Source organism: Lepidothrix coronata, unplaced genomic scaffold, assembly GCF_001604755.1.
Source record: "Lepidothrix coronata isolate B3197 unplaced genomic scaffold, Lepidothrix_coronata-1.0 Scaffold33, whole genome shotgun sequence".
Classification (NCBI taxonomy): domain Eukaryota; kingdom Metazoa; phylum Chordata; class Aves; order Passeriformes; family Pipridae; genus Lepidothrix; species Lepidothrix coronata.
Window position 1 is genome coordinate 2,534,765 of NW_016690213.1, and position 11,057 is coordinate 2,545,821.

Sequence of the window (11,057 nt, forward strand, 5' to 3'; positions counted from 1 at the left end):
TGACTTGCTCCCAGGATTTTTTTGCTTTCATGAATAGTAGAAATGGCAAGAACTGCCAGTCTCCTGGCATCTAAGGGCTTGTGACAAAATAAGACCTTTCTGGTGTACAATCTATTTTGAAATCCTAAAAGCAGAACTGGAGGAGAATTCAGATTCAAGAATTACAAGGTTTTGTTTTGTTTTTGAAAAGAAGCTACAGAAGGTTTATGTAATGGTGCTTCAGAATTTGCCTTAGGTCTAAATGCTTGGAATTACGCATTGTCTTGGATAGAGCATTGTAAATTTGTAGTAGGAAAAAGGAGATCGTGATCTTGGGCAAGTGATCTAAGGCTGTAACTAAAACATGAACTTTGAGGAAGCAGCGTGTTATCTATCTGAACTCACATTTTTGAAAGGAAGACCTCCTCCTGTGAACACCACAAAGTGAGAAAGGTGATATTGATAAGCAGTAGGGAAGTGACTCGAAGAAAGTTCTTGTCAGCCCTAGTGTTCCCATAAATAAAGTTTAACAAGATGACATAGTCATATTACAGAAGGCCTTGGATATTAAGCTTTCACTGTGCTTCAGTTGTAAAGATTTTATAGTGCTGTAAATTATATTATGCTCTGGACTTTGGTTTAGTATCTTGGAGTAGAGGCGCAGGAGACATTCGATAGCTATGTATGTGTTCTGTAATCATAAATCACACTACTGTTAATGTTGATATAGGAACATTGCAGTGTTTAAAACGACACCACGAACAAATACTTTTATATTCCACTGACTGTTGGCCTCTCTTGCTGTAGTCCAGAAGAATGTGAATTAAAACAGAAACCATGTATTTCTTCTGACATATTTTATCTAAAAGTGATTAAATAATTCCATTAATTATCCAGATTAAGAAGACTATAAAAAAAACCTACTGATGTTCATCAGTAAAGTCATGCCCTGGTATCAACATTTTTATCACTTCAATCAAGTGACAGTGATTTGTACTGAGTATTTGGCCCTTGAGCTAAGCCCCAGCCGTTCAGTTAGCTAAGAATTTACTCAGAAATGCATGAAATCAGCTAACACTAGTAAATTGGATAGCTTTGTTATTCATTAAAGCTAATAGATGACCCATTATTAGGTCTGGGGGCGTGCAAACCCGCAGAAAGGCATAATTAGCTGCTGTTGTTAGCTGAAAGTACATTCTCAAAGCTAAAAAAACTGAAAGGCTGGACATAAAGCAAAGACACTTTGTTTTCTTTTGTCTCAAGACAATTTGGCAAGATTATGCTGTATGTAAATATTTACAGTACAACAGTGTTTTGAAAAAAGTATTCTGCAGGGTCACTATAGCAACCTGCTTAGGAAATTGTAAATCCACCCAAGAATTACTGAAACTGGGGGGGATGTGTGTTTGTGCACATCTGTGTGATAGAGAGACATTTTGCAAGGCTGCTGGAATATTGTTGGAGGCAGTTTGTATATCCTGTGGCAGGCTGCAATGGAAAGGCTAAAAGTATGCTGCTGATGGTGCTTGAAGGTTCAGCTGGGAACGTACTGCAGCTCAGTCCTTGCAGCCCAGATTCCTGCTTTATCTGACACTTGTGCCTTTCGTATTCCTTTCCCAGAGACCTCAAGGCTGAGGGGGAAAGGTGCACAGGGTGTTACGCATGGGCAGAAAGTCAGCCTCTACACCCTGCCTTGCATGGAAGGCTCTCACATGAGTAGCTGGGCAATTCCAGCACATGGGAATACGGGAGCAGGTTCCTTTGCACCCAGATGACACAGGCAGTACAGTGGGGCTGTGTTGCTCACATGTGTCTCCACCATGGTGAAAGCCATGTGTCCTGTTCACTGAGCAATGTGTTCTGCTGTTGCTAAACTTCATGTCCAACTTAGCAGTGCACAGCAGAATACCTTCTGATGAAGTCCTCAGTTCCTTTCCAGAACACTAAAGGCCAAATGTCTTTTATAAACCCAGTAGGCAACTGTCTTCAAGCTTAAATACCATGCACACATGACCCTAGACAACTCTTAGTTTGTCTACCATCAGCATCATTGTTTTTTACGTGTATAAGTATCTGTAGGATCATTTTAGGCTAATTACCTTCAGTAAATCAGTGTGTGCTGCAGGGGTGGCTGTGAGTATGGAGCAGCTCCATAGCCCGCTGAGCAGCCCTGGGATGGGGGGCATGAGGCAGGAAAAATGCTCCAGCTGTGTCATGTTAACAGGAATAAAATGTAAGGGAACATGGCGTTCTTCTCCTTATTTATTTGTGTTTCAGTGACAGCTTGCATACCGATTTAAATATGGCTCTACTGTAAGCACAATGGAAGCGCATAAAAAGAGACAAGCCTCACTTTGCTTCCAGCCTGCACACAGGAAGCAGTCAAAGGACAGAAATACTCACCAAAGAAGTAGGGCTATCTCCTGGTCTGACAGCAAACCCATGTCCTGCCTGGCCAGCGTGTCTTTCCAAACAGTTGGGATGCGTCAGAAATGATTGAAAGCAGAGACACATGGGATACGCCTACCCTCTCATTTTCTCAGACATACCAAAAAATAGCTTTCTGCAGCAAACTGTGCATAGGGCTTTGCAGGGCTCGTTTTCAGAAGCGTGTTTAAATGTGAGGTATTGAAACATGAGGAAAATTTCAGCATAAAATGAAGCGTACTAAAAACATAAGTGTATTATTGTCTGTTTAGGATGTGATTCTCTTCTCCATAAGCTCCCTGGGAATCAGAGGGGACTGTTTGTAGAGCAAAACACTGCTCAGTACCACTTTTTGCTGATATTGGCAAGATCAGGTTCTTTCAGCTTTCTTGTAAGCAAAGCAATTAAAAGCAATTCCAGAGTGGACTGCCAGTGTTCCTCTTGAGAGCGGAGGAAAAAAGGAGGGAGAAAAAGGAGCAACATGATTTCTCTCTCAAGGATGAACATTGCTACGTTTGTGTCATTGACCCACGGTGTATTGGCAGGTGATAACTAGAAAAGAAAACTGGGCAAATCTCCAACAAGTAGCTGTAGTTGGTAGTAAAAATGCAATCTGGCTGCTGTGGCTGAAATAAACGGTCATTAGGACTGATTAAAGTCAGATTTAGGGTGATTCAGACAGGCTAACAGGGGGAAACCACAGGCGGTTTCACATAGTTTATTATATACTTGTGGAGTTCTTTATATAATTCAGTCTAGTACAGTCAAAATGAGTATGTTTATAGATTGTAGTTGACTTTGGAACAATGTAGGTGATTTTTCATGGAAAAAAGTTTAGAATAAGAATTTAAAGCATTGGCTTTTTTTAATAGCTGTTACACTGGTCAGAGATGCTGCAAATTGCTTTAAAGATGCCTCTCTTACTTGTCACAAGAAGTAAGTGAGCTTGGTTTGAGTATCACTGTGGCCATCATAGGGGCTGGCTAGCATGCTAAGAAGCTTCTGAGAAGATTTTGGCCTGATCAAAGCGAAGTGTTTTGATTGATCAGAAAAACATTTTAAAACTACTGAAAATATCACAAACCCAAACTTCTGAGGATTGACCATATTCAGCATAGGAAGATATTTTGAAGTTTAAAAATGTTTACACGTCAGAAAAATGTTTCGCAGTAGGATTTATTTGTGTAACTGCGAGCTTCTGTATTAGCTCCCATATATTAAGCTGGAGTAAATCCATTATAAGAGACATCAAAATCAAGCTTACTGCACTGCATTTCTTTGCTTCAATCCTCACAAAATTAGTAGATGCAGGAAAAGATTCTTTTTCTTTTGTGATATGAGTAGGAACTTCTTCCATTTCTCTCATCTGTTCCTTGCCATTACCTTGATAGACTTTATGTACTCTGTGTCAAGCTATGTGTATGTACGCAAAAGTGTAAATTTATGGCTGCATTTATAGTATTAGGCAAGCATTTATTGGTTTTAAACACCATTAGTCTGGAAATCGACCAGAACTTTGACCTTTTTATGATGTGATTTACTGCCGTGAGCCTTCAAATTCCAAGGACTCCATTTAAGCAAGTTTCAGGTCTTGGCAGGACAAAAACCTGAGCTGGAGCTGTCTTTAAATCATTGGAATATTGCTTAATTGAGTGAGTAACTGCACTGTATCGACTAAGATGATAATTTAAAGTGAAGGGGAAGCCTAACTCTCCAGAGGGCTGAAGCTAATGTCATTGCTGGGGCACATCTCAAGGGAGGAGCATCCTTCGGGAGGGTCCTTCTAGTTCATGTGAGAGGAGCACCATTCTTTGCAACTCATACATATGAGAGCTAAAGGGTCAGCTCCCTAAGTAGTCACTGTGCAAGCAAGAGATTTCAGTGATTCACTGTGCAAATGGGCAAGGCAGCTACCTTGCTGTGCTCGAGACAGAGAGAGTTTTGAACACAAATACGGTTTTCTCAGACCGGCCCTTGGCTGGTGTTGCAATGAGTTTCTGAGCAGTTCTGACTGTAATAGATTAAGAGGAGATCCTGTGTTGGCTTTCCAGGGCAGTGGGAGTGCCTGGCTGGTTTGGGAGCATGAACCAGGGTGCACGGCCATCGTGTATCCCACTATCTGCTTCTTCTGGCTGCCTTCCCATCGAGATGCTCCTGAGGAAAGGCGATCCTAGACAGCCATTCCTGCTGTCTGCCGTGCAAGTGAGGAGAGAGGCTGTCTTCCTGCCTTTCCCCCTCACTGCATCCCACTCCCCTCCCTGTAGGCAGCATTGGTAGGAGACTCAGATCCCCAGACTGCAGGCATTCAGCGGTCCGTGCCAGTTTGAGGGCCTGCCAGAGGCTGCGTTTTCGGAGCCTGTATGACTGTGTGCTTTCACTTAGACTCCAGTGGCTGTATTTTCATCTGTCTGGTGCTTGATGATCTCACAGCCAAAGGAAAATGCTCTTTGCATGTGGGTCATGCTGCTGTGTACCTGTTATCCTGCCCTGTTCCCATGAGTCATTGGAGATGGTTGTGGCTTTCCCTCGTGTAGGAGCTTGCAGGGAGCAGCAAGGAGAGTAGAGACAGCCACAGGACTCTGCTGCATAGTGAGACCACCCTGAGTACTGGCATGGCTGTTTCCATCCTCTCTTGCACCCGCAAACCAGGACCTTGCCATCACTATTGCAGTTATTGTTGGCCCAACTCTCTTGATTAATGTGTTCAAGCTGCCCAAATGATTTACTAGGCTTGGTCACCTTGAAAAAGTCAATGGAAAGGGGGAACTTTATCTCCTACCTCTGACAGAGCCTCAGGTCATGTAAATCATTGCTGCTCTTTTGAAGTCAGTTTGCATCAGCCAAGAGCCTAACCCTTGACAGCAGTGTCAGGAGCAGTGGTGAGAAGAAGGAAGGTACTGTTGGTGTACTGAGAAGCATATTTGTGCTCAGAAGAGTTTAAGATTGGATAATAATTCAAAATGGGGATCTTCCAGATGGGCTTCTCGCTTGCATGGAGAAAAATACACAATGTGATATGAGGCTGATCTGTGTAGTGCCATGATGATGTGCTGAGGGATGCTGCAGCTCCCTCCCAGCCCCAGAGCGGAGCCTGTTGGACTCCAAAAGTGCCATGGGGAAGGGCCAGGCACGCTCCTTGCTGACACAGAGAATCAGGCAGCTGCTTCATCTTCTGCTGCCACAGCAAGGACCATCCTTCTGTGAATGTCCACAGTGCCGTGGGACTTGGCACAATGCAATGTTGAGTTTTGCTTCCATTGTGTGCAAAGAGGAGTTGTGAATAATCATATTTTATATCTAGTCAACATGGCATGTATGCTGATACAAATGGTTACATATGGTGCTAACTGCAGTGAATTGATTTTTTTGCTTTTAATTTGTGCATATCATTTTACTGACCTTGGCTGTTAGGTACAAATCAATACTCAGCAGTTGCTGTATGGAGATAAGAAAATATTATTCTGTTACATTTAATTGTTGTTACACTACAGTTGATACAGAAATTGGGAAAAAAAGGGACTTTACCCATCCAGACAGCAGCAGTTTGATTTATGCTCTGATTTGTATTCAGAAGAAATGCATATATATTTTTGATGGAGAAATGACCATTTGTAGTCTGGAACTACATTTTGATTTTTTTTTCTTCTTGTGCACGAATCTATGTTTGAATTATGAAAATTCTTTTGCTTTTTATTTAACTGGGACATGATCAGCTCTGATTTTGCTTCTTGGTTAGGAATGTTTCTTAAGATACTTTTAATGAGCCAAGGCTTAAAATAGAATGCATTTACTACATTTATTTCCCACTGTTCCAGCCTGTGTGGTGTGAATGAGCACTTGCGGAAGTGTACTTCTTTTCCCAGTTGAAATACTGACAGTTTAGAGTAGTAGACACACTCACTTTTGACTTGGTGGTGTTTGTACAATGTGCTGTATGAAATATTAGCAAGCTGAATCAGCAAAGGCAGGCTGAAAATGCCTGAACCAAAGTGACTTAAGAATAGGCTGTGAGTCAGAGTAGGCGGCTCTGGTTTTCATAATAGATAAAATTAGAAGAAATATAAAATGTATTTAGTTTTTTGAATAGGACATGGAGGGAGAGACAGGAGGGAACCATTAATTTGTGCGTCTGGATGCTAAATAGAAATGTTTATAATGATTAGTTGAATTTGCTGATGCATTCATTAGAGAAACCCCCATCAGCGGCTGGGAAAGTGAGAGGAGCTGTGAACAGAGAACAAGAGGCAGCTCATAAAGGCAAGTGAGACTGAACGGCAGCCAAGGGAGAGGAGCAGTCGGCGGGGCAGCGCAGAGGCGCTGGGCGAGGACCACGCTGACATGCTCCCGCTACTTTTTTTACCCCTTCTCTTCAGAGGTCCATCGAGTGACTCCTCTTTTGTCCTAATCTAAGCAAGCAAAAAATGTTTGCTTAATTAAAAGCCTGTCTTTTCTTCCTTCTCTAAAGGAGCCGGAGAAAAATAGCATGCCCTTCTGAGGGAGAGGGAGGGCTGTGAACGCCTGGTCAGGTCTCACCCCGACAATCCTGCTCACTGTTGAGAAGTAGGACAGTGAGTCAGTTCATTCAAGTGGATGCTGTTTATTCAATGGGACATTCTTCCTGTAAAACTCCTAATAAAACCAAAGCCTCGCCTATGCAGTGGGGAGGGTTTTGTGCACAGACTGTTTATTTACAGACACTTCCTGGAGAAAAAGGTGAGAAGAAGAAAGGAGGAAAGGAAAAGGAAAGTAAGGTGCAGAGCTATAAACACGTTTGGGAGTAAACCAGGGCTGGTAGACTATAACCCGTCAGCTTTTCCATCATATATCCTGCTCCTAAGCTGTTATAATAAACCTTGTCTGTTAAAAACAAGCAGTTCACTGGAGTTTTCAAAACGATTGCTTTGCTCTGGTTATTTGCAGAGTACAGACGGGTGCCTGAAGCTTTTATTCCTGATGAGAACTACAGATGCTGGCCATCTTACCATCATAAGGGCTGCCTCCTCTCCGTGTTTGACGTCAATGAAGCCATTGAGATCTGTGACAGCTACTCCCAGTGCAAAGCTTTTGTCCTAACTAACCAGACGACTTGGACAGGTAGGTCATGGATGCTGTGGAGCAGAAAGCAGCATCCAAATCACCTGTTCTAAGTGATTTAATGCAGATTGAAGAGTGTGTTGTGCTGGACTGTGGGAGCCACAAGCATCTAGAGGTAAGGTAGTTTCTGGAGCTTCAGCTGAGGCAGTTTCATTTTTGGTGAGCCAGCTGTCAGGGGAGCAGAAACCTACAGACAGACTCATAGGAGCTGGCTCTACTGGGCTACAGCACATGGACCATAAGTTACCAAACCACAGGATCTGAAATTTTATTTTAAAACACAGCAGCAGAAATGAAACCTGTGACCTGTTTCCACAGTTAAATGTGCAGGACACGGTCCAACATCTGGAATTTAATAAATCTTTCCAATCCATATGGTTGTTGCAGTGCGACACAGAACTAAACAGGTTGTGTTTATCTAACTGCGACTTCCCAGCTGATATCAGAGATGCCCTAGCACTGATGGGAACACTGTGCTTCTACGAGTAGAGCTTTGGCTAAAGGACAATGAGAAGAGAGTGTTTAAAGCCTGGTAGAGGAGGAAGTAGAAATAGAGGTAGAAGTAGAAGTAGACCTTCCAGGGGAAAATCCTATTTGCTACCATTTTCTTGTCTAACAGAATACACTTGTTGAAAAGAGAAATACATTTTCCAAAAGGTCTGGGGGCCTGACAGTCCCAGTGTGGTTCCCCTGAAGGCAGGCAGGCGGTGCCAGTTGACATCAAGCGTAGAATTGGCCCCAGCTCACTGCTTCTGCACCGGACTTGTGCCTATTTCAAGCAGCTCCAGAGCTATCTGAGAAACAAAAATGTTACAAATCACTGCTAAAAATTTCCACCAGCTGCAGCTCCAGAATGGATGAGGGTTTCAAAGAGCTGAATGCTGCAGCCGTCTCCCAACCCCACACCCCTTCCCTGTGTGCCCAGGGCAGCTTCTTGCCCCCACAGCTGGGCCCGACCAGCTCTGCTGCAAACTGCAAACTAGCCCTGAGCAAACTGCACCCCACAAGAGTAAAGAAAAAAGACGTTTCTGTGAGGTACAGAGGACCAAATCCATGTTCTTTCGTACTCTTCCCCCAAGATAAAACCTGCACTGAAGTCAGGGCGAGTTTTTCTCCTACAATGGCTGGTTGTGGACGCAGATGTGGAAAGTACCTCTGTGGTCTTTGCTGCAAGGAAAGGCAATGATGATGCAGGTCTGTGGGGCAGCAGGAGCTCGCTGGGAGGCAGTGATGTGAATAAGGTGCCAGGTCAGTAAGTGTGGGGAGATAGAACAACTGTGCTGTGGCTCCCACAAATACCAAAACTCAGCTCCCACTGGCCTAGGATATATGTGTTGCAGGTGCCTTTACACTACCCATGCTGTTATCACTAGCTGCTACTTTTTGTGTGAGGAGTAGAAACCTTGTTCCAGCTTGTGTAAAGCCCAGAGCTACAAAGTGATCAGCAAGACCTATTTTGTAGAAAGTCATGTTTAATGTACATTGCACTGAGAAGTTTTGGAAAGATTCATGTGTGCAGATATGATTCTGCTCCTGTACAATCAAATTGATGGCCTTCATGTAAGCCCTTAACTCAAGCCTGTCTGTATCAGTGGGAGAGTCTTAAAATACTTTTTTAAAGATTATGTGAAATTTGTATTAATATCTTTAGACCTTTCCTTCATTTACTGTGTTAGCTGTGCATAGCTATATCTTGACCGTAATTAGGTAAGAGTAAACATTCTGAAACCGGGGGAAATTTGGTATCATTTTAGAAAAAAGCATTTCAGATTTATACCAGCTGAAGTTAAGCAGGACTTCAGTCTCGCATTGCCTGAAGAGTGCATAGGTTTAACTGGAATTTGCAATGTCAATATTTTGACATAGGCAACCTTTTACTCACTTGTAAATATTTTTTCCTTTTCCCCTCTTTCCTATTCAATGCAGGTCGGCAGCTTGTCTTCTTCAAGATGGCCTCAAATCATATTGTGCCTGATCCTGACAAAATAACATATGTGAAGGTGACAGACTGACACCTAAAGTGGCTCAGTCTGACACGTGAGTGATAAGAGCTGTTTGTGTATAAATATAGGCAGCTGTTAGGTAGAAGATGGCTGTGGCTGTTGAAATAATTGCACTATTACTCATTCTAATCTATAGAGTGCTAAAGGAAACTTTAAAGAAAAAACCTGCGTGACCAGGATGAATGTGCAATAAAACAACATTTTGAAAATGTGATTAAAAAAAAAAAAGAAAAAGCAAAAGCAAAGCAAAATACAAGATATGATACACTGTTAGAGTATAATTTTGGTTACAAATCACCTGGCAGCTCTAGCTTTTCTAACCAAGGTTACCACAACATTTCTGACCTATACATATGTGTACAGGGATGAAAGTTGATAATTTCTATGGGAAGTCTGTATCCTCCATGCTGACATTTATTTGGGTACATACAATCACAACAGAGTAACTGGAGCGTATCAGTTTGTATGCTGCATAGCAAACGTTACTGAGGACAATCAGCATTTGTGTTAAAGCTATCGAATATGCAATGCCAGCATATTTGTCAAACGGAAGGAATTGGTTATGTTTAGATTTGCAAGACTGTAACTAATTTTCATTTTTGCTTCCAATGTTATCATAAAGTTTCATTTTTAATTTGAAAGAGCCATTTTGTAGATCCAGCAAATCACATAAGCATATGAAAAGTCCCACTGAAAGGGTAGGGACTTACCCAAGTGCTTTGCTGGATAGGCCTAAGCATATGCTTACAATTAAGCCTGTGCTTAAGACTTTTGTTGAATCAAGTTTGAATTGTTCAGGAAGCCACATCTTTGACAGACTGCTGAAGCAGTCCAGCTGGTGGAACAGTACTAATTTAATTACTATCTTGCAGTTATTCGTACTTTTTATCATCAGATCCTTGGTTTTCTAAGGCATCGCTTGCTAATTCTTAGAGTGAATGAAGGAAATGACCTTAATGATGTCAAATGAATGCTAGCCTTAATTCTATATAAAATGCATCTTACAGGTATGGTGTGTCTAGAGAATTTGCTTTCAGTGAAAGCAATAAAGTAAATGCTAAAGTGACCAATGTCATACTGTTTTGTAGTTTGTACAGTCAGGAAAAAATGTGCTTTTGTTTTTCAAATTGTTTATTTTTGTAAAAAAATAAAAGTAAAAGATAAATAAAATTTCTTTTATTCTTGCCTTTTTTTTGTGTGCGTTTCAAATAGATGGTTAAATCCACTGAAGACTTGGACATAACGTATTGTATGTAAATTTAAACCTGGGATATTTTTTTCCAGAAAGGACTTTTTCCAGAAAGCTTCTTCCAGTGACTCCCAGTACAGGGTCTGTTTTTGGGGTACTTGCTGGCTTTGTCTGTGTGGTTGCCTGTCACAAAGTGAGTCATGGTTAGAAGACAACGTTTGATCAGCCTTTCCTACTCTGTGCTTTGTGCTATGGTGGGACCAGTCTTTTAGCATTTGGAAGGGGCAATGATGAGAGCAGAATGCGATGGAATTGCTCGTTGGGCTAAATGGTGTATTTTCTTTAGCCAGGAGGGTCAGGGAAGG

At 42.0% G+C, this 11,057-nt stretch overlaps 1 protein-coding gene across 1 annotated transcript in view; it reads left to right on the plus strand.

Moving 5' to 3' along the window:
- The window catches only part of PKDCC (protein kinase domain containing, cytoplasmic), a 36,264-nt gene extending 25,577 nt beyond the window's left edge, over positions 1 to 10,687 (plus strand). The window contains exons 6-7 of the mRNA XM_017811785.1: positions 7,327 to 7,500; positions 9,427 to 10,687. Coding sequence (XP_017667274.1) covers positions 7,327 to 7,500; positions 9,427 to 9,512 — 260 coding nt within the window. The 3' untranslated portion in view covers positions 9,513 to 10,687. The remainder of the gene's footprint in view (positions 1 to 7,326; positions 7,501 to 9,426) is intronic.
- Positions 10,688 to 11,057: the final 370 nt, after the last annotated feature.